General features: G+C 22.7%; 7 protein-coding genes across 7 annotated transcripts in view; 6 read left to right on the plus strand and 1 right to left on the minus strand.

Moving 5' to 3' along the window:
- Nucleotides 1-2140: 2140 nt before the first annotated feature.
- DDB_G0284511 (hypothetical protein) lies at nt 2141-3057 on the plus strand (the record flags this gene model as incomplete). Its single annotated transcript, XM_633445.1, has 2 exons — nt 2141-2303; nt 2423-3057. 2 exons carry the CDS (start codon nt 2141-2143, stop codon nt 3055-3057), a joined length of 798 nt encoding a protein of 265 aa, XP_638537.1.
- A 1417-nt stretch (nt 3058-4474) lies between these two features.
- DDB_G0284513 (hypothetical protein) lies at nt 4475-8938 on the plus strand (the record flags this gene model as incomplete). Its single annotated transcript, XM_633446.1, has 2 exons — nt 4475-5516; nt 5604-8938. The coding sequence occupies 2 exons, from the start codon at nt 4475-4477 to the stop codon at nt 8936-8938; spliced, it is 4377 nt and encodes a 1458-aa protein (XP_638538.1).
- Nucleotides 8939-9860: 922 nt separating this feature from the next.
- DDB_G0284515 (FNIP repeat-containing protein) lies at nt 9861-11461 on the plus strand (the record flags this gene model as incomplete). The annotated part of the gene is made up of 2 exons (XM_633447.1): nt 9861-10692; nt 10788-11461. 2 exons carry the CDS (start codon nt 9861-9863, stop codon nt 11459-11461), a joined length of 1506 nt encoding a protein of 501 aa, XP_638539.1.
- A 513-nt stretch (nt 11462-11974) lies between these two features.
- Nucleotides 11975-14336, plus strand: sgkB (sphingosine kinase; the record flags this gene model as incomplete). Its single annotated transcript, XM_633448.1, has 2 exons — nt 11975-12704; nt 12784-14336. The coding sequence occupies 2 exons, from the start codon at nt 11975-11977 to the stop codon at nt 14334-14336; spliced, it is 2283 nt and encodes a 760-aa protein (XP_638540.1).
- Nucleotides 14337-14775: 439 nt separating this feature from the next.
- Nucleotides 14776-16191, plus strand: psmC6 (26S protease regulatory subunit S10B; the record flags this gene model as incomplete). The annotated part of the gene is made up of 2 exons (XM_633449.1): nt 14776-14989; nt 15224-16191. The coding sequence occupies 2 exons, from the start codon at nt 14776-14778 to the stop codon at nt 16189-16191; spliced, it is 1182 nt and encodes a 393-aa protein (XP_638541.1).
- Nucleotides 16192-16449: 258 nt separating this feature from the next.
- Nucleotides 16450-18858, minus strand: cudA (hypothetical protein; the record flags this gene model as incomplete). The annotated part of the gene is made up of 1 exon (XM_633450.1): nt 16450-18858. The coding sequence occupies one exon, from the start codon at nt 18856-18858 to the stop codon at nt 16450-16452; it is 2409 nt and encodes an 802-aa protein (XP_638542.1).
- A 3273-nt stretch (nt 18859-22131) lies between these two features.
- The window catches only part of forI (hypothetical protein), a gene marked incomplete at both ends in the record, with an annotated part of 3007 nt that continues 138 nt past the window's right edge, over nt 22132-25000 (plus strand). The window contains 3 exons of the mRNA XM_633451.1: nt 22132-22459; nt 22575-22786; nt 22871-25000. The exon at nt 22871-25000 is cut by the window's right edge and continues 138 nt beyond it. Of these exons, the coding sequence (XP_638543.1) occupies nt 22132-22459; nt 22575-22786; nt 22871-25000 (2670 nt within the window). The remainder of the gene's footprint in view (nt 22460-22574; nt 22787-22870) is intronic.

The raw sequence follows: 25000 nt of genomic DNA on the forward strand, positions 1-25000 counted from the left end.
AAAAAACAAGCATAACCCCAACTACCCACACTACTACTACTACAAATAACCACTTTGTTTATTTTACTGTATACTATTAGTTTCACAGGATATTTCTTAATTATATATGATTATTAATCTGCATCTGATTTATTTCTTTTTTTACTATACTATTTTTTTTTTTTTTTTTTTTTTTTTTTAATACTGCATCTTTTTTTAAATCAAGATTCTACTACTTGTTTTTTTTTTTTTTTTATTTTTTTTTTCTTTGTGATTATTGACGATTTCTAAAAATAGTTTTTTACAACGATTAAAAGTTATTATTGATTTTTCTTTGTGATTTGATTTTTATTAATTAATAAACCGAAATGAATGATTAATTAATTAATTATTTACCTATCAAAATTATAATCAATCTTGATTTTTTTTTTTATGTGAATTTAATTTAAATTTTGTTTTTCAAACATTTTTTGCTTTTCTTTTAAAAATAAACCAATAATTAGCCAATCGACTAACGTTTAAAAATATTTTTATTTTTATTTTTATTTTTATAATAATAAAAAAGGAGTTTTGTTTTTAAATTTTTTATTATTTATATTTCCAAAAAAAAAAAAAAAAAAAAAAAAAAAAAATAATATAAAATAAAATAAATAAAATAAAAATTACCTGACTTAAAAATGTAAAGAATTGTGTTTATTGTCCAAATTAAAAAAGTGATATTTTTTTTTTATTAAAATTATTTTCTTTTTATTTTTAAAATAAAGATACAATTAATTTAAAACAAAAAGAGGAAGAAATTGGGAAGGGTTCAAGATTTTCATAAAAATTTTAAAATAAAATAAATATTAAAATTTTTTTTTTATTTTTTTTTGAATCTGACAATTGGTAACAACTTTTTTTATATTTTTTTTTATTTTTTTTTATTTTTTTTTATATATTATTTGATTCACAGTTAAAGCTTCTTTTTTTTTTTATTTTTTTTTTTTTTTCTTTTTGTGTACTATCAAAGTTGATTGGGTTTTTTAACCAATCACAACGTGATGGTAGTGGCAATATAAAACAAATTTTTTTTTTTTAGTTTAATAATTTAACACTTTATAAAAAAAAAAAAAAAAATCATCACATACTTTTATGAGAAAAAAAAAAAGATACATAAAATTTAAAATGAGTAATAAAATAGCAAACCAGAAAAGTTTGATGAATATTGGCAATGTTTTCACTTAAAAATGGTACAAAAAAAGAATGGAAGAGGTGAAGGTAATGTTTATTTTGGTTTAAAATTGTATAGTTGCAATAAATGTGACATAAAGAGATGTGTATACCGCCATCTCCACCTGAACACACTTTCAATTCAACAGTATTATTCATAAGATACTATATAGAGAAAAGATTAATCTCAAATCACATAATAATCAATAATAATAATAACTAATAATAATGACCAATAATAATAATAATAATAATAACTAATAAACTACATTAAAGTTTAAACAAGTTAATTCAAACTATGTAATCAGTTTTATTTTATAGAATTATTATTCTTCATCTAAATTTAATTTAATTCTGTCATTGATTTCAATTGATAAATAAAATTTTAACATATCACACCAAGTGTTTTTTTTATTTTTTTTTTTTTTATTTTAATAATGCCAATATTATTTTATTCTTATACTTGGCAACCTTCTCAAAGAACGCCAATCCCAAGTTCATCAACTGGTTAAGAAAGGTATCTGATCTTTGCATACCAATCGGTGGAACCATTATACGTTTTGCATTTAGTAATATACTTTGGTATGGAATGAAAAACTTTTATAAAAAGCATGGTTTTTAAAAAAAAAAAAAATCTTTTTTTTACAAAAAAAAAAAAAAAAATGAAAAAACGAAAAAATGGTTTTAGCTCGCATTTTTAAAATATCATGATTTTTTTTTTTCTTCCATTTATTCTTTATGTTTTTTTCCCTCGTGGATTTATCTTCGATCGAACCGTCACATCTCTTTTATTTATAATAAAAATAACAAAAATTATTTTACCATCATTTGTCATTTTAAAAATAAATATAAATAAACATAAACATTAAACAAACAACAACAATAACAATAACAACAACAACATAATATAATCAATATAATTTTAATATATATATATAGATAATAAATAAATATGAAGATAATAAATAGTTTTCTTATTACATTAATTTTTGTTCAATTAATTTTACAAATTAATGGTATAAATGAAAGTTTATTTAATCAAAACAGACAAGTTAGAAAATCAAATTTAGAAGATGATATACCATTATACTTTTCAGTATTACCTTTTGCAAGAGGTAATTTTTAATCAACATTATATATTTATAGAATACACAATTTTTTTTACATCAATATTAACATCATCATCATCATCATATTAAATATATATAATTATTTATTTTTTTACATATTATAGGTAATTATTCATGCTCATTTGGTGGTATTTATGGAATTGGATTCCTTGGTTTAATAAATCAATGTGTCAATGATCCATATAATCCAGATTATAATTATTACATTTTCTTACAAGAGCAAGGTTCAGATAATGAACAAATTGTGTATCAATTACATAATAAAACCGATACCGATTGTACTGGTGAACCACCATTTTCAAATTATCATTTCATAAATAGAGAGGGAACATGTGATGCCGCCCCTAACTTTATCGGTTTAGAGGATCAAATTGTAGATTTATACAACGAAAATAATGGTCAAAGATATCTCTATGATGAACCTGCCTTTATAACTGTTTCCGATATGCCATATTCTGCTCATAACTCTGTATTCTTTGCTCTTTATAATCAAAGTTTTTGTAGTTCTGAAGCTCAATATCCACACTATGCAAAAGTTTTTTCAATTGGTTTACAAATGTTAACTCAAGAAGGTGTCACCTATTTCTATTCATGTGATCCACATACTTATCTTCCACAAATTACACTCTGTAAAAGTAAGGATAATTGTGAAACTAAAGCTTTAGATAATAGTTGTTCACTTGTAGATGGTACAGAAGATGTTTATCAACAAATCTTCTGTTCCCCAAGTTTTCAATAAATAAATTAAATTTTTGAAATCACTATAAATTATATATTATTATCATTTCTGTTGTTGTTGTTGTTGTTGTTGTTGTTGTTGTTGTTATTGTTGATTCATTATCATTATAACTACTATCTTATGATTGAGTATTTATCTATTTCATTCTCTAATTGTTGTTGCCTATCAATTTATTATTAGTTAAAATGCTGTATGACGAAGATGATAATAATAGAGATAAAAAAAAAACTTTTGTAATAAATTTTCAAAAAAACTTAAATGAATGAGTTATGGGGTTAAAGACATTTTAATAAACAACATTACAACACACATTAAAATAATGAATAATTCATTAAAGATAATATCTTTATTTTTCATTATCTATTTATCTATTGATAAATTCACATAAAAAAGAAAATCAAGATTGATTATAATTTTGATAGGTAAATAATTATTTAATAATAAATAAATTTTGTTTTTCAAACTTTTTTTGCTTTTCTTTTAAAAATAAACCAATAATTAGCCAATCGACTAACGTTTAAAAATATTTTTATTTTTATTTTTATTTTTATAATAATAAAAAAGGAGTATTGTTTTAAAATTTTTTATTATTTAAATTTCCAAAAAAAAAAAAAAAAAAAAAAAATAAAAATAAAATAATATAAAATAAATAAAACAAAAAATTACTTGACATAAAAATGTAAAAAATTGTGTTTATTGTCCAAATAAATAACAAACAAAAAAAAAAAATAAAAGTGATATTTTTGTTTTTATTAAAATTATTTTCTTTTTATTTTTAAAATAAAGATACAATTAATTTAAAACAAAAAAGAGGAAGAAATTGGGAAGGGTTCAAGATTTTCATTAAAAAATTAAAAATAAAATAAATATTGAAAAAAAAAAAAAAAAAAAAAAAAAAATTGAAAAAAAATTTAATTTTTTTTTTTTTTTTTTTTTTTTTTTTTTTTTTTTTTTTTTTTTTTTTTTTTTTTTTTTTTTTTTTTTTTGAATCAGACAGTTGGTAACAACTTTTTTTATATTTTTTTTTTTTTTATTTTTTTATTTTTTTTATATTATTTGATTCACAGTTAAAGCTTTTTTTTTTTTTTTTTTTTTTTTTCTTTTTTGTGTACTATCAAAGTTGATTGGGTTTTTTAACCAATCACAACGTGATGGTAGTGGCAATATAAAACAAAATTTTTTTTTTTTTAGTTTAATAATTTAACACCTTTTATGAAAAAAAAAAAAAATCATCACATACTTTTATAAAAAAAAAAAAAAAAATATTTTTTTAAAATTTAAAAAGAAGAATAGATATTCAATCAAAAATTTATTTATTAAAACAATAATAATAATAATAATAAAATAATAAACAAACCAAATTTAAAGCAAAACAAAAAAAAAAAAAAAAAAAAAAAAAAAAAAACGAACAGGCAATATGGCAACAACTCCTTCATCAATAATAAATACAAATAATACAAATACAAACACAAATACAAATAATAATAATGATGATACATCACATTTTTCATCTTATAAATATTCAATAGATAGTTGGAAGAATTTAAATTATTTTAAAATATTAAAGTTAAATCAAGATCCTATATTCTCAAATTTGATGCAATCCTTATATTCTATTCAACAATCAAATAAAGATATTATCAAAGGTAGTAGTAGTAGTAGCAGTAATAATGACAGTGGTGGAAGTAGTAGCAATGAAACCAAGAATTCAGAAGAAACATTAATAAATGAAAAAATAAATAATTATATTGATGAAAGCATAAAGAAATTAAACAATTTTCAACAAACTCTATTTAAAAAGAATAAAACATCAATTTACCCATCAGTAGTAGATAATATTAGTAGCAGTAGCAGTAACAGCAGTAGCAGTAGCAGTAACAGCAGTAGCAGTAGCAGTAGCAGTAGCAACAACAACAACAGTGATGATAGTGACAATATTGATGAAGCATATGTAAATTTAGTTGACCCCTTTAAAAGAAACTATCTTTGGATAAATGGTAGTGCACCTGGTAATAATATATCAAACAAAGATCATTCTTCTCAACCTAATAATAATAATAATAATAATAATAATAATAATAATAATAATAATAATAATAATAATAATAATAATAATAATAATAAAAATGAATGTAAAATAGTCGCATCTGGATATTCTACGTCAAGTGATACAACAACTAAAACTAAAACAAGTGATACAACAACTAAATCTACCAATGGAACAACAACAACAATAACAGCAACACCTACTTCAACAACAGAAACATCAACTACTACACCAATACCAACAACAACAACACCAACACCAACACCAACACCAATTCAAGCTAAATATGTTTTAAATCAATCATCAGCAAATCCTACACCATCTATAGACTCGAATCCTTTGGCATTTTATTCATTATTAAGTGGAAGTTATAGTTCAAAATCTATTGTTATACCTTATCTTAACAATTCTGGTAAATATTTTTAAAAACAAATATATATATATACTAATACTAATACAATTAAAATTATTATTTTTTGCTATTATTTATTATTTATAGGTAATGTACCAATTCAATGTTCAAAGCCAAATATAGAACAAATCATTAGGAATACAGAGAATGAAAAAGTACAATTTTTATTAAATTGGGAATGTTCATCAATTGTAAGAGAGTATAGTTTAATGATGATGTCAAACTCGACCAAAGATAAATTTGAAGTGATTTACAGAGGTTATAATAATTTTTATACAACACCTTTATTAGAAGTAGGTGATTATTCATTTAAAGTTAAGGCAACAAATAGATTTGGTGTTGGTGAAACCAGTGAAGAACTTTTAGTTAATTCTTCAAACTTTAAACCACCATCACCTAAAGAAATTAAAGTTTTAGAAAAAGTAGTAGAAAAGCAAGAAGAGCAACAAGAACAACAACAACAACAACAAGAACAACAACAACAACAACAACAACAACAACAACAACAACAACAACAACAACAACAACAACAACAACAACAACAACAACAACAACAACAACAACAACAACAACAACAACAACAACAACAACAACAACAACAACAAGAAGAAGAAGAAATTCAAAATGAAAGAATAAAAGAAAATCAACAAAACACATTTATAGAAGATACCAATGAAATTAATAAGCAATCGAATACTAATGAAGATGAAAATATAAAAGTAGGAATGAAATCAACTACTGCAACAATGGTGACTACAAAAATAAATAATAAAGATAAAAAACGAAAAAAGAATCAACAAACTAAATTTAAAAATCTCTTAAGTGAGATCAATAATTATTTAAATCAAATTGGTAAAATTACAAACCAAATAACTCATAGTCAATGTGAAGAAATTCAAAATCATTTAATAACGTTTAGAGATAAGTTTAATGGGTTTACAAAGGATGAAGATCTATCAATTATCACATCTTCCGCCTCCTCCTCTACCACATCCTCATCAAATAATCCATTTTATTTAGAATCAACTTCAACTTTAGATAATTTAGAGTCAACGATTGAAAGCGCAAATCAATTAATGCAATCTCATAAATTAGCCTTGGAATGGAGAGATATAATTAAAAATGTTTTTACAGATTATACATCAGTGACTGTTGAGTCAACTACAACTACATCATCATCGTCACCATTGTTGGCTCGAAATGATCGTGAGAAATATTTAACAGAATTTGTAAACTCTCTTCCAAATGATCTCACTGAACATGTTAAAAATATGATTTTCAAGACATTGTTACAGATTTCAAATAAAAAGCAAATAACATTGGATAGTTCTACAAACCCATTAATCAAATTAAAGGCATCCTATCTTTTATCTTTATTTTCAGAGAGAAAGAATATTTTCACTTCTAACCAATGTTTAGAGTTATCTAATCAATCGAAACTACTTATGCAATTACATCAACCTTTACAACAACAACAAATAGACCAAGAAATTGAATCATCATTAAAACAACAGCAACCAGATAATTTATTAAACAAAAAGCAAGCAAACAATAATAATAATAATAACAATAATCAACACAAGTCTAACCATAATAATAGGTCATCCACAATATCAACTAAAACTCAACCATCTGTAAAGCTACAGATAAATACAACTCCACCAACTGTAGCTCAACCAACTCTTCCTATTGACATTAAACAAAATCCTATTATAACTGTAACTAAACAACCACAACAACAACAACCACAACAACCACAACCACAACAACAACAACAACAACTACAACAACAACAACAATCACAAAAGCAATCACAACAAAAACAACATAATCAGCAGCAACAACAACACCAACATCAAAATCATCATCAGCAACATCATCATCATCATCATCATCATCACCATCAACAACAACATCAAAATCAACAACATCAAAAACAACAAAATCATCAACTTCATCATCAACAACAACAACATCATCATCATCACCATCATCAACAACAACAACAGCAACAACAGCAACAGCAACAGCAACAACAACAACATCAACAACTACAACAACAACAACAACAACTTCAACAACAACTTCATCAACAACAACAACAACAACAACAACAACAACAACAAGAACAACAACAACAACAACAACAACAACAACAACAACAACAACATCATCATCATCAACAACAACAACAACAGCAACAACAACAGCAGCAACAACAACAGCAACAACATCAACAACTACTACACCAACAACAACAACACCAACACCAACAACAACAACAAAATAACTATCAACATTTTCAATCACCACCACCACCATTATTCCAAAAACATGAATCACCCTCTGCATTCCAATCACCACAAAAACTTCAAAAAACCAATCAGTTTTCTCAACAAAACGATATATTTTATAATCAACCCCAATCATTATCTTCTCAAATACAGACATTACCTCCATCATTACATACAACATCAAACATAATAGGGTCCCAGCCAATGTTTCCCTTACCTCCAATTCCTATAACAACTATCTTTCAAAACAATCAATTCCAAACATCACAAACCAAATCTTATACCACCCAATTTTCACCATCAAACTCTTGGTCTTCATCATCAACTTCAACAAGTTCATCACCCTCAACATCGCCATCATTTATGTTAAATAGTCTTTCTGATCAAATTTATACTGATATAAGAAATCAAAGTCAAATTGAAGCAAATTGTTTCATTGTTTCACCACCACCACCAAATAATAATAATAATAATAATAACAGTAGTAGTAGTAGCAGCAATAATACACCTACAAAATATGATATTGAAAGCCATGATTTTTATAATAATAATCAAAAAACAAATGGTAATCCAAATATTCTTACACCATACCAACAATTTCAATGGCTCACTCCTGTTCTTTCAAATTTGGGTCAAAATATAAATTTAAATCAAGAATCAGTTTCTCCAAGACATTATAATAATAATAATAATAATAATAATAATAATAATAATAATAATAATAATAATAATAATAATAATAATAATAATGATAATAATAAAAATAATATTAATAATATTAATAATAATAATAATAATAATAATAATAATAATAATAATAATAATAATAATAATAATAATAATAATAATAATAATAATAATAATAATAATAGTATTAATAATAACAATAAAAATAATAAAAATAATAATAATAATAATAATAATAATGATAATGATAATGATAATATTAATAATAATGTGAATAATGAAAATGTAAATAATAGCAACATTAATACGTCAAAGAATGCAATAGATTTTAATTCATTTTTCATGCCAAATTATAATAACTATGTTCATAACCTTGGCGATTTCCACCACCACGAAAAAACTAAAGATTTTATTATTTCTAGTGAAAAGTTTAATCATTAACCATTAAATAAAATGATGAAATCAAACATTGTAAATTAAACACAACCAATTTTTTTTTTTTTTTTTTTTTATTTTAACTAATAAAGTTTTTTCCAATAATTTAAAGTTGTGATGGTGAATTAATAGAAAATAAAGAAAAAAGAGTAAAGTTTGATTCTGTTACATTTGGAAATCAAAGTAAAGAAGATTTAATATTGGAACCAAAAGATGGTAATTTTGATTGTATTGCAGAAATTTATGTACCACCAGAAGCATTAAAAATATTTACAGATGGATACCAATCACAAGCATTCTATTTGATTATTTTTTTACACCTCCTACTTTTGCATTAAGAGAATTTATTTTAAAAAACAACTTAAGATGTATTTAGGAAAAATTATCAACCAAGGTGTATTTCAATGCATATTAGAAAGAGCGATAAATTTAAATAATCAAAGGTTTTGATTACAAACTTTATCAAACAACAAATTTACGAGTATGATAAAAACTATAATCAAGTAATTCAAGAATATAATAAAGAGCATGAAGGGAATAATAGGCATATCGTTCCTTTGATTCCAAATCTCAAAGAAACAATTCATCTTTTTTGGGTAAAGATGCGAAATCCTTTGTTGGTTAAAAAGATTATAATAAATATAAAAATAATATATTAAAAAAAAAATTTAAATAAAATAAAATATTAATCGAAAAATTAAAAAAAAAAATTTATAAACCCAAAAATTGAATCGAATAGTGCATTTATTTTTAGGTTTATTATTATTTATTATATTTATTATTATTTATTATTATTTATTATATTAATTAATATTTTTCACAGGACTTTTTTAACTGCTGGAGTGAAAATTTTCACAATATTTTTTTTTTTTTTTTTTTTTCCACTTGATTTTTTACGTCTATATCGATGCACTTATTCATATAAAAAATGAAAAATAATAAATCAAAAAATAATATCAATACTACAACCATAGCACCAGTAGATAATAATAATGATAATAACAACAACAAAAATGACAGTAGTAGTGGTAGTATTAATACAAATAAAAATGTATCATATGACACAAAATGTAATATTCATTTAGATCAAGAGATTGAATTAATTTGTACAGATTGCAAAGTACCAATATGTAAATTTTGTATAATTAGTAGTGGTAAACATGTTAGACATACATTTGATTTAATTAAAATGGAAAATTCAAAAGAACTCTTTATTGAATTTAAATCAAAACATATTAAAAATTTACAACAATGTCTTGATGCAGATAAAGAAATTCAAAAAAAATCAAATGAGATATTTAGTAAAATTGATTCACAACATGCATCAGATTTAGAATCAATAAAAAAGGGATTTGAAGAATTACGTAAAGTAATTAGTGCAGTTGAAACAGATATAACAAGACAATTAATAACTAAATTCGATGAGAATGAAGATGTATCAACTAAAATCAAACAATTAATAGAAGATAATAAAAAATCTATAGATTCAATTGTAAATAAACATAAAGATTCAATTGATACTTATAAAATTGAACAAATCGTTAATAATAATAAACAATTGAATATTGAATTATTAAAGTATGGTCATAAATCACAATTATTATTCAATAATTTAAAAGATAATGAAAATGAAAAACAACTATTTGAATATAAAAAAACAACTTTAAATAGGTTAATTGATTCAACTAAACAATCAATTACCAATTCATTTAAAATCAATTCTGACCAATTTTATAATCCAGAACCGGATTCTTTTGAATGTAATGTATCCAAATTATAAAATAATATTGATAATATGCAAACATATATATATATTAACTCTTTTATAATTTTATTATTGTTTTATTTTAAAAAGTACGTGGTGTAAAATTTAAAATATATAGGGATGGAACAAAAAATGTAAATTTTAATAGTTCTGTAGCATTTGGACCACATAATAAAACTTCTATTCGTTTTTCCATCTTCCACTCTCTCACTACTGTATGCTTAATGGATGGATTTGATCAAACACTTTATGCTAATACATTACCAACATCAATAACAGATTTATATATTGGTGATATTAAATCCAATTTAGTTGTAGGTTCAATTCCTAAAAGTGTTAAATCATTATTTTTAATGGATGGATTTAGTCGATCATTAGAATCTGGTATTATTCCAGAAAATGTAGAAAATCTCTATATAGGTAAAATTAAATCAAAATTAAGTAATACTTCAATTTCTAGTTCTAATAATCCACTTTACCACTATGGTGCCTATAATAAAAGATCATTATACTTGATGGATGGTTTCGATCAAAACTTAACATCTCAAATGTTTTCAAATGGTACTTTAGAAACTATATGTTGTGGTGATACTGATGTTATCATTCAATATGGTATTACAGTCTCAAATTCTGGATCCTATACACCTGTCATTTATAATCAAAAATATAAACACACCAATAAAAGACAACTAGATGAAAAAAGAGAATGGGGTGATTCTTCATTCAAAATTACATATATCAAAAATTTCTTTAATCACAATTGATATTGATGATGATGATGATGATGATCATAGGTATTAGGATTATAAATATAGTTAATATTTTATGTTGATTCAATTAAAGTAAGGAATACCATTAAACATAAATAAAAATGTGTGTTAAAAAAAAAAAAAAAAAAAAAGAATTCAAAAAACAGAATGATTACATTGATTTTTTTATTTTTTTTTTATTTTATATCATTTCGTGTATTTTTTGAGTGATCCATATGTAAAAAATAAATAAAATTTAATTATTGTTAAAAAATGAAAAAAAAAAAAAAAAAAAAAGAATGAAAATATTTTATTTTTTATTTTTATTTTTATTTTAAAACCAACGCATTTTAATTATCTGAATGAGGTGATTGGTTAAAAAGAATTTTTTTAATTTTTTTTTTTTTTTAATTTTTTTTTTTTTTGTAACCCCAGATTTTTTCAAATATCTAACTTTTTTTTTTCACTTTTTTTCTTCATTTTTTTTTTTTTTTTTTTTTTTTTTTAATAAAATAGACTTTCAGCGAAATGGAAAATAATAATAATGAACCTGCAGAAACAGTCCAAGAAAAAGGACCAAAACTAAAAAATGACATTGATTTAAATGACCAATTTAAAGATGAAAAAGAAAAAAAAGAGGAAATATCAAGTTCCTCAATTGAAAATAAAAATAATAATAATAATAACACTTCCACCAATAATGTAATACCAAATGAAAGTAATAATAACATTTCTAACAACAATGTAATATCAAATGAAAATAATAATACCAATAATAATACCGATAATAATACCGATAATAATAATAATAATAATAATAATAATAATAATAATAATGAACCTGTAACATCATTTACTGTTAATAATAAAAGTTTAATTGAAAAAGAACCAACATTATTTGAATTTAATCAAGAACAACAAATTAAATATAAAAATAAAAGTATTAATAGTTTAATAATAAAAAGATCTGGTATAGTAATTAAAATCAGTCAAAAGAAATCAACTATAATATATCAAGATTCAATAATTGCTTGTTCAGAATTACCCGATAATTTTGATACAGCAACGACAACAACCACCACAACAACAACACTACCAATAAAAGTAACATTATTTACATGTGTATTAAAGAAAAAGCAATTAACAATTGATAAAGAACAAAGAAAAAGAAAATCTTATACTTTTCAATTTAAAAGCAATCAAGATTCTTTAAATTTTTATTCAAATATTCAATCAACATTTTTAAATTCATTACCAAGTATGTTTATTAAATTAATTAATTAATATTTTTTAAAAACTTCTTACATATTAACTTTTTTTTTTTTTTTTTTTTTTAGGAGGTAATCCAAAGAATAGAAAGATTAGAATTTTAATTAATCCAAAATCAGGTAAAAAGGAAAGTCATAATATTTTTAAAGAGGTTGAACAATTATTTAAAGATTCAGGTATAAAAATGAAATTAACTGTTACTATGGAACCAGAACATGCGAAAAAGATTGGATTCAAATCGAATATTTACAAGTATGATACCGTTGTATTTATATCTGGTGATGGTTTATTACATGAATTTATAAATGGATTATTATCACGTGAGGATTATGAAGATGCTAAAAAGATACCACTTGCATTAATACCAGCTGGTACTGGTAATGGTTTAGCCAATTCAATTGGTTTACAAGATCCAATGTCTGCTGCTTTAGCTATTTTACGTGGTTTCACTAAACCTTTAGATGTTTGTATTGTACAACAACCAACTGTAACAACAATTCCTGTCGTTGATAATAATACAGTAACAACAACAACTACTACTACTTCTCCAACTAGTGCTTCTCCAACTATTACATCAGCAAATAATAATAATAATAATAATAATAATAATAATAATAATAATAATAATAATAATAATAATAATAATAATAATAATAATAGTAATATTACAAAATGGTGTTCAATTTTATCATTAACATGGGGACTAGTTTCAGATGTTGATATTGAATCAGAAAAGTATAGATCGTTAGGTGATTTACGTTTAATTATAGGTGCAGCAGTACGTATTTTAAATCTACGTATTTATAGAGGAAAAGTTTATTTTTTACCAGCTATTCCTTTGGATAAATCTCAAATGCAATCAATTCCAAAATGTTCATTCGATTGTAATATTTGTGATAGTTCAAATTCTGTTAAAGTTATTGAAGATTTAGTTTGTAATGATAATGATAATAATAATAAAAACAAAAATGAAGAACAAAATGAAATAAATTCAACTACAAGTAATAATAATAATAATAATAATACTACAACTACATCAACATCATCATCAACATCGACATCGACATCAACATCATCATTAACAGCAACAACAACAACAGCAAAATCAACAAATTCATTATCGTCATCACCAAGAAGTGATATTAATATGAGTTCAAATTCAATTTCAAAATCATTAGATATTGGTACAATACCTTCATGCAAAGTAACACACAATTCAAATCTTTTGAATGAATCAAGTGATTCATTACTTTCAAAAGGTTGGAAATGTATTGAAGGTGAATTCATTGGTGTTGTCGCAAGTACAGTTTCACATTTAGCATCAGATTTTATATCATCCCCAAATGCTCATTTATCAGATGGTTTAATTGATTTAATTTTCATTAATAATCGTTCGAAATTAAGTAAAGCAAGTTTATTATCAATTTTAACAGATTCTGCAACTGGTGATCATTTAAAATCTGATCTAATCGAACATCATAAAGTAAAAGCTCTCATCTTGGAACCTTCAATTCAAAAACATGGTATTGTTGCAATTGATGGTGAAAGAATACCATATGCTAAAACTTCTATGGAAAATATTAGAGGTTGTTTAAATTTAATTTGTAGATCTTATCATTAATCTATTTTATTTTTGGTTTTTTTTTTTTTTTTTTTTTTTTTTCTTTCCAAAACAAAAATAAAAATAAAAGTAAATAAATGAAATTTTATGATTATAGAAAAATGAAATATTATTTTTAGTTTCCAAAAAATAAAAAAAAAATAAATAAAAAAAAAATATTTTTTGATCAAAAAATTTATTTTTTTTTTAATTTTTTTCTTTTTTTTTTTTTTTTTTAATTTCAATTTTGTTTGGAGTTTGTGCTGTTCACATTTTTTTAATTAATTTTTTTTTAAAATTTTTTTAATTTTTTTTTTAATTTCAATTTTTTTTTTTTTTTTTTTTTTTATTGTTATTCCATTATTTACACATACACTTACACACATCATCATCATAATCATATATTTTTAATAGATATTGATATATATATTTAAAAAAATAAAATAAAATAAAATAAAAAATGTCAACAGAGGAAACAAAAAAAGAGCAAGCACTTCAAAATTATAGAGATCGTTTAATAGAACATAAAAATGCAGAACTTAGATTAAATAAAGCTCACGAACTTATTAAAAAATTAAAAAAAGATTTTCAAAAAACAGAGGATCACATTAAAACTATTCAATATATTGGTGAAATAATTGGTGAAGTTTTAAGATCATTAGATGAAGAAAGATGTAAGTTAAATAATAATAATAAAATTTCATATATAATTTATTTTAAAAAATAACATATAAAATAAATAATATTATTATTGTTTTTTTTTTTATAACTTAATTTATTTCTAACTTTATTTTATAATTTTTTTTTTTTATAATATTAAATTATAATTTTTTTTTTTTTTTTTTTCTTTATTTTTTATTATAAAAAATAAAATAAAATAAAATAAAATAAAATTAATCAATAATTAGTTATTGTTAAAGCATGTAATGGACCAAGATATGTTGTTAGATGTGCAAATTATCAAGATAAAGCACATTTATTAGTACCAGGTGCACGTGTTACATTAGATTTAACAACATTAACAATTTTAAAGATATTACCACGTGAAGTTGATCCAATCATTTTCAATATGACAGCTGAATCACCAGGTAGTGTATCGTATGGTGAAATTGGTGGATTAAGTAATCAAATCAGAGAGTTAAGAGAAGTTGTAGAGTTACCATTGATGATTCCAGAGTTATTTATTCGTGTTGGTATTAAAGCACCAAAGGGTGTATTATTGTATGGTCCACCAGGTACTGGTAAGACATTGTTAGCTCGTGCTATCGCATCAAATTTAGAGGCAAATTTCTTAAAGGTTGTTTCATCTGCAATCGTTGATAAATACATTGGTGAGAGTGCTCGTGTAATTCGTGAGATGTTTGGTTATGCTCGTGATCATCAACCATGTGTGATCTTTATGGATGAAATCGATGCAATTGGTGGTAGACGTTTCTCAGAGGGTACTTCTGCAGATCGTGAAATTCAAAGAACACTCATGGAATTATTAAATCAAATGGATGGTTTCGATACTCTCTCAAAGGTTAAAATCATCATGGCTACAAATCGTCCTGATGTTTTAGATCCTGCCCTCCTTCGTCCAGGTCGTTTAGATAGAAAAATAGAAATTCCTTTACCAAATGAAGCTGGTCGTGTCGATGTTCTTAAAATTCATGCTGCAAATATCACCAAACATGGTGATGTAGATTATGAAGCTATCGCTAAATTAGCTGATGGTTTCAATGCTGCTGATTTACGTAATGTATGTACTGAAGCTGGTATGTTTGCAATTAGAGCTGAAAGAGATTATGTAATGGAAGAAGACTTTATGAAAGCTGTTAGAAAATGTCAAGAAGCAAAGAAATTAGAAGGTAAACTCGATTATCAAAAAGTTTAAAAAAAAATTTATAATTTCTTTTTTTTAGGATTAATCTTAAAAATAATAATAATAATAATAAACTAAAAATCATGTATCTATCAATTTAATTAAATAAAATAAAAAAAATAAAAAAAAAAAGTTATAAAACAAATAAATTCAAATGTAATAAAAAGAATATTTCTTTTAAAAAAAATGTAATAATACTTTTATGTTTTTTATTTTTAATTTATTAATTTTATTTATTGTCTAATTATTAATTTGGTTTATTTATATTAATTAAACAGCAGAAAAACCCATATCACCAAAATTTATATTTGGAAAATTCATAAATCCAAGACCAGAATTAAAATCAATAAAATTGTTGGCATTTTGGAAATCTAAAGATTGTTGATTTTGAGGTGATTGGTTTTGTTGTTGTTGATTTTGTTGTTGATTTTGTTGTTGATTTTGTTGTTGTTGTTGTTGAATTGCAACTTGTTGGTGTTGTTGTTGTTGTTGTTGAGCTTGTTGTTGCATATATTGTTGTTGCATCAAATATCTTTGAGCTTGTTGTTGTTGCTGTTGTTGTTGTAAATGGTATTGTTGCATATAGTACTGTTGTTGTTGTTGTTGATCCATAGTTTGTTGCATGTATTGTTGTTGAGCAGCTTGTTGCATTTGTAATTGTTGTTGCATTTGTAATTGTGGATCAATATAAGTTGTATAATCAAGTTGACCTTGTTGTTGTTGTTGTTGTGGTTGTTGACCTTGTTGTTGGTTTTGTTGTTGTTGTTGTGGTTGTTGTTGTTGTTGTTGTGGTTGTTGTTGCATTTGTTGTTGTTGTTGTTGTTGAACTTGTTGTTGGGACTGTTGTTGTTGTTGGATTTGTTGTTGTTGTAATTGTTGAGATTGTTGTGGAACAACAGAATTTGAATTTGAAGGATTAAACATATTGAAATAAGTTTCGTAAGATTGATTAATATGATCAACTTTTTGTTTATATGGACAAACTTTACAAGAACAAGGATTATCTGGATTATTTTCACCACAAGCTCCACCACTTGAACCACCGCATTTATCTTTAAAGTTTTCATCTTTTTTAAGTTCAACTTTAACCATTTCTAATATTTCACACATTGTTTGAGCATCATTTGCACAAGTATTAATCTTAAATGCACCATCTGCACCATCTGGATCAAGGCATTGTAATTGTTTAAATGCACCAATAAATTCTTTAAATGCACTTTGGAATTCATCTTTACTATTTAAAATTGGTTTATTGATATTTTCATCATTTTCGGTATTATTGATTATATTATTATTATTATTATTACATTCGGTATTTTCAATTTTAACAATATGTTCGTTATTTTCATTATTATTATTATTATTATTATTACAAGAAGAAGTAGTAGTTGTTGTAGTTGTTGTAGTGGATGTAGTATTATTATTATTATTATTATTATTATTATTATTATTATTATTATTATTATTATTATTATTATTATTATTATTATTATTATTATTGTTATTATTATTAATATTATTATTATTATTTATATTATTTGTTACATTATTTAATAATTGTTGTTGTTGCTGTTGTTGTTGAATTAATTGAATGATATTATTTTCTTTATCATGATAACATAATTTTTTTAATAGACGTTGTTGTTCTTTTTGTTGATGTTCAATTCTATTGAGGGTATCCATTAAAGAATCAGTTGGAGCTCTCTTTCTCTTTTTAGCTTTCTTTTTAACTTGATCAGGTTTTGAAACCACTCTAATTGGATGAGTTATGACAGAGAGGCCATGAGTTTCTTTACGAGTTCTTGGATCTACTATTTTAACCTTAGCACGGAATAACATATCTTCAAGTTGTGATGATAATACTTTAATTCTAAGTTCAATGGTTAATTGATCACCTTCTTCATTGGCACGTGTTTTATACTCTAATGGTTTAACAGTGGCAGAATCAACTTCTTTTAAACTTTCACTATCGTATACTAATTGAACTTCGGGTGTTAATTGATGAAAGTTTAAACTACTATCCAATAAAGATAGAGTCAAAAGGAATGGATTATTTTTTACAACTACATGAACATTCTTTTGAACACCATTCTTACTAAATTTCTCTTCGACAAGACATGTTTGTTGTGATATCATTATTCTCTTATTTGATGTACCATTCAATAGTAGATTTGGACTACTTGTTGTTGATGGTGAATTTAAACTTGAATTATTTGAAATGGTTATTGGTGATGATATTGCTGATGGTGAGTTTGTAAGATTAGCTGGTGATGCTTGCAATTGTCCAATTTGTGGTGTATTTGTTGATGATGATTTATTTGATGTTAAATTATTACTTGCATTATTATTATTATTATTATTATTATTACTGTTATTATTATTATTATTATTATTATTATTGTTGTTATTCGTATTTATACAATTTGGGGACATTGTACTACCATTTGTAGTACCATTTGGTGAATTTGAATAATCTGGAACATTTCTTAATTGTTGTTGTTGAGGTTGTTGTTGTTGTTGTTGTAAATGATGTAAATGTGGCACAACATGTTGTTGCATTTGTTGTTGATTCATCATCATACCATTATTTCCATTATTATTATTATTAAATGATTGATTAGAACCTTGCGCACCATAATGACCCAAATCAATATTATGAAAATTTTGACTTTGATTCATTTTTTTTTTTTTTTTTTTTTTTTTTTTTTTTACTATAAATGGTAATTCTTATTTATTAAATTTTAACTTAAGTTTTTTTTTTTTTTTTTTTTTTTTTTTTTTTACTAAAAATAGAAATTACTATTTATTAATTTTTTTAATCAATTGACTAATAAAATTTTATATAAAAAAATTAAATAAAAAAAAAGATTTAAAAAATTATTATTTTATTTGTTTATTTTATTTTTTTTTTTATATTTTATTTTATTTTTTTATTTTTTTATTTTTTTTTTATGATGATACAAATAAAATCTAGATATTTATAAATAAATATATATTTATATAATACTATATACCTTATAAATATATATATATAAAGTAATTTATAATGGTGGGTGGGGTAATAATTTTTTTTTATTTTTTTTTTGTGCGAGTATGATTTTTATTAATTTTATTTTATTTATTTATTTATTTATTTTTTTTTTTTTTATTTTTTTATTTTTTTATTTTTTTATTTTTTTTTATATTTTTTATTGATGAACAAAGAGGAGGGTAAAATAAATTTAATAGTAATGATAATAATAATTATTGAAATATAAAAATTTAGGGAAACAATTATCTATCTTTTTTTGAGAAAAAAAAAAACAAACTGAATATAATTGATAAAAAAGAATTGAAAAAAACAACTAAATATACAAATAAAAAAAAATAATAAAAAATTTTAAAAATTTGTAAAATGATTAAATTTAATTTTGCTTTTCTACATAAAATAATTAAAAATAAATAATTAAGGATTATTTAATTTTATATGATAATAATAATTATTATTATTTTTATTATTATTATTTTTATGAGGAGACATATAAAATGTGTGTGTTAGTGGGTATATAATTTTTGAGTGGGTTTATTTAAAAATTTATATGTATTTAAATAGAATTTAATTTTTTTTTTTTTTTTTTTTTAATTTTTTTTTTTTTTTTTTTTTATATTTTTATTATTATATTAAATAAAATAATATAATAAAATACATGTGCTCAAATGAATTAACCCCTCAAAAACATAATAATTGGATAGTTATTTTTTTTTATTTTTTTTTTCTCTGTGTGTTTGTGTGGGATATCTATTTGTTTATTGTGTGACAACTAAAAAAAAAAAAAAAAAAAAAAAAAAAAAAAAAAAAAAAAAAAACACATATAAACTATCATCTTTTTATAAAAAATAATAAATTAATAATAATTATATAATCACTATCCAGGGTTTGGGAAAGGGGGGACCCTCTTATTTTAAAAAATGAAAAAAAAAAAAAAAAAAAAAAAAAAAAAAAAAAAAAAAAAAAAAAAAAAAAAAAAAGAAATCCAACTTACAAACACACTTAAACCCACATACTCAACATAGTAGTGTTACTACTTTGTTAGTATGTGTTGTTATTGTTGTTGTTATAATAATAGTTTTCTTTTTATTTTTTATTTTTTTTTTTTTTTTAATTCTTTGTTTTATTTTTATAGTTTGATGGTAGATATTGGTATACTAAATATATAAAAATTGGATTTTTAACAATACTCAACAATGGTGTTATTTAATCGTTGGATGGGTGGTTTGGTGTGTTGGTAAGTGGTTACTTTACAAACCACCAATTATTTGGATAAAATTATTATTTTTCATTTGTTCTTTGATTAAATTTTATCACTTTAATTATTTTAATATACACAACACAATTACACACATACACACACACACACTCACATCCACAACCACACAACCAATTATATACACTCCCTATGTTCTATTGATGTTAAAGTTAGTTTACAAAAAAATAATTAATTTAATTGGGTGGAGAAAGAAGGAGGGGACACTTTAGTTGCGTTTATTATTATTATTATTATTATTATTATTATTATTATTATAGTGTTTAATGTATCTCTGAAGGATAATCTTAATAATGGAAATAAAGTTTTATTTATTTTTATTTTTATTTTTATTTATTTTATTATTTTTTTTTTTTTTTTTTTTTAAAAATAAAGAAAAACAAAAATAAATAATAATGACAATAATATCAGGGGATGTTTTAATATAAAATATGGTGTGACATTTTGGTGTTATTGTTTTGTGATTTAAAATTATTCATCTAAGGAAATTAAGGTTTTGGAAAAAAAAAAAAATTTAAAAAAAAAAAAGCAAAACAAAAAAGCAAATAAAAAAATTTAGAGATTTATAAAAATACACATAACACATTGCATTTTATTAATAAAATTGTAATTTGCAATTTTTGATGTAATGTTTGTATTTTTTTTAATTTTTATTATTTTTTTTATTTTTTTTATTTTCCTGATTTAAATTATTGAAAAAAAAAAAAATAAACAAGATTGTGGTTAAAAAAACAAAAAAAGAATTTTTAAGATATCTCTTTGGATTGTCGCTTACTGTGATTTTAAAATCTTTTTTTTTTTTTTTTTTTGGAGTTCATCAATATCATCTTATCTTTTGTAATAGGTTTGATTTTTTTTTATTTTTATTTATTTTTTTTTTATATTTATTTTTTTTTTTTTTTTATTTTTTATTCTTAATTAATTTTATTTAAAAATTTAAATCTTCATTAATGTTTTTGATTTAAATTATTATTTTTTTTTTATTTTTTTTATTTTTTTTTAAAAACTAAAACACACCCAAATTATGGTATTTAATAGATTATCTTAAAACATTAATGATGTAACCCCCTTTTAATTTTAAAAAAAATAAAAAAATATATTTGGTAATCAAAATAAAAAAGATTTTAAATATAAAAAAAATTTAAAAAAAATCTTTATTTTTTTAAAAAAAAAGACTTTGTGTTGTTATTATTATAAAAAAAAAAAAGATTAAAAAAAGTTTTGTTTTGGAAAAAAAATTTTCCCGCTTTTTTTTAAAAATTTTTTTTAATAAACAGTTGAAAAAAAACCAGATGATCTCAACCAGACAATGAAAAAAATAAAAAAAAATAAAAAAAAAAAAAATTAATATATAACTTTTATGTTCGTATTACTTTTCTTTTTTTTTTTTTTTTATAAAATTTTTTTTATTTTTTATTCTCCCTTTTTTTTTTCTTTTTCAATAAATTAACCGCCAAATTCATTGGGATATATTTATATATTATATTATTTATTTAATATTTATATTATTTCTTTGTATTTTTAGATTATTAAAATAATAAATAGAAAAAAAAAAAAAAAAAAAGATACGATTTATCATAATACATAATAATATATACATATAAATTATTTTTTTAAAAAGAAAAAAAAAAAAAAAAAAATAAATTATATGCATGATATCGATGTTGCAATTCAAATAAACATGTTATTTCTTCCACCAACCAATGAATTAATAAGAGTTGATAGCAATTCTAAACAACTCAATCAACCACAACAGCAACAACAACAACAACAACAACAAATAAATAATGAAAATGAAAATTCAATAAATAACCAAGAAAATAAAGAAAACAATAATAAAGATAATAATAATAATAATAATAAAGAAATTAAACAATCATCAGAATGGGGTTCAAAATTTTCTTCATTATTTTCTAATATGACAAAAAAAAAGAAATCAAACTTTGATCTTGAAATGGATGCAATTAAGGATGCATGTATGTATTAATTAATTATTTTTTTTATTTTTTTATTTTATTTTTATATTATATTAATAATACCCATTCTTTTTTTTTTTTTTTTTTTTTAAATAAATAAAAAAACAATATAAAGTTTTATTAAATAAACCAATAAATAATGAAGAAGGTCTTTTAATTTATTCATTAGATAAATCAAAAAAGTATATTCATTCCCTTAGTGAATTAGATATTGGTTATGTTTATTTAACAGAAAAAGAAACTCCAATAATTAGACAAAATGAAGATGAAGTTATCTTGGCAAATAAAGTTATAATTCAAGCAAATACAATGAAACGTTTTTCAATTGTAATATTATTAATTATTATTAATTTTATTAAAAATTAAATATTAATTTTTTTTATTTTTATTTTTTATTTTATTATTTAATAGAAAGGTATTTTACAAAGTGATGTTACAACAAATGCATTAGAAATATTTACAAAGAGAAAAATGTCACAAGGTGTATTATTTTTAGAAGAGGATGGATCATTATGTAGAATTTTTTATAAGATTCAGGATTTAATAACTGATACGATCTATTGTAATCAAGATGATACGGTTATGTTACAAAAGTTACCAAATAATGAAGGTATTAGATTTAGATTTAGAGGTAGTTTCAATAGAGAACAAGTTCAACAAGCAATGTTAGCATTTTCACAACCATCTGATCCTCAAACTTGGAAGAGAACTATCATTCTTAGGGAACAACAACATCATTCCTCTCAATCATTCACTGGTGATAGTGTTGCGAGTAGATTCCTTAATAAACTATCAAGTAAGACAAAAGAGGATGAAGAAAGTAATGATTTGAAAACAAAGAGAGAAAATACAGTTTTAAAATTAAAAAATCGTATGAAAATCGATTGGGATTGGAAATATACCTCTACCTCTGTACCAATTGATCAAGAACCACCAACTTTTATTGATAATATGGTAAATCGTGTTCGTGAAAAAATTTCTGGTTCAAATAATAAATTATCAGATTTATTATCATCTGCAAAGAAACAACCACAACAACAACCACAAAAGGATGTTACTTCTTCTTCTTCCTCCTCCTCAAATTCATCAAGTCCATATTTAGATAGTGTTGATAAATTAGTAATTACAACAAATGATAGTAGTTCTTCAAATCCATTACCAGATTTTGATAAACTTTCATTATCATCAGATGATAAAGTTAATAATAATAATGTACAAATTGAAAATACTACACCATCAGTTCCACCACCTCCACCTGTTGGTGCTCCACCCCCACCACCCCCACCTCCACCTCCACCACCACCACCTCCACCATCAACATTAAAATTAAATCGTAATCGTATAAGTACACCAAAGAAACCAAATAATAGTGGTGGTGGTGGTGGTGGTGGACAATTAACACCATTACAAAAGAAAATGAGACAACTTCATTGGAATGCAATTCCAAGAGAGAAATTAAAAGAAACATTTTGGGATAATTTATCACCAGTTAAAGGTAATGATAATGATCAAACTTTAGTTGAATCTTGGTTTTCATTATCACCAATGGCAAAAGAAAAAATGAGTAAAGAAAATTTAAATAATAGTAATAATAATAATAATAACAATAGTAATAATAATGGTGAGGAACAATCACTTTCTGATAGTGGTAATACAATAGTAATTTCAAAAATTATAATTTTAGATTTAAGAAGATCAAATAATATTTGTATTTTATTATCACAATTTAAATTATCATATGGTGCAATTAAAGAGGCAATTTTATGTTTTGAAGATGGTAAATTATCAGTTGAACAATTGATTGCATTGGATGCAATGTTACCAATCTCTGAAGAGGAATATCAATCACTTTCAAGTGCAAACTATCAATCGATTGAACAACTCGGAAATGCAGAGAGATTCCTCATTGAGATGATGTCCATTCAACACTTACAACAAAGAGTTCAAACTTATCTTTTCAAATTAGAGGTTTGCTCATTACTCGATTCAATTGAAATCAATAATAATCAATTATCAAAAGCAATTGAACAGTTGAGAAATAGTCGTAAATTCATTAAAGTTTTAAAAGTTATTTTCCATATTGGTAGTATTTTAAATCGTGGTACTTATTTAAATTCAACAAAAGGTTTCAAATTGGATTCTCTCTCGAAATTGTCTGAAACTAAATCAAAAGATCAAAAACATACCGTTGTTGATTTCATTGAAATTTACATTCGTGAGAATCAACCTGAACTTTTAAATTTCTATTCCGAATTGGATTTATTAGATAAAATACCTCAATCATCATTAGAGAATATTTTAGAGGAATCAAATGAAATTGAAAATAAATTTAAACAAGTTGATCAAGAAATTCAATATCATCAACAACTTTTAACAAATGATAATAATAATACTTTATCATCATCATCATCATCATCATATGATCAATCTAAAGATACTTATCTTAAAGTTATGTCACCATTTTATGATACTTTTAATACTCGTTTCATTACTATTAAACAATCAACTCAACAAACTCTTAAACAATTCCAAGAATGTTGT

Source organism: Dictyostelium discoideum (genome assembly GCF_000004695.1).
Source record: "Dictyostelium discoideum AX4 chromosome 4 chromosome, whole genome shotgun sequence".
Taxonomy (NCBI): Eukaryota; Evosea; class Eumycetozoa; order Dictyosteliales; family Dictyosteliaceae; genus Dictyostelium; species Dictyostelium discoideum.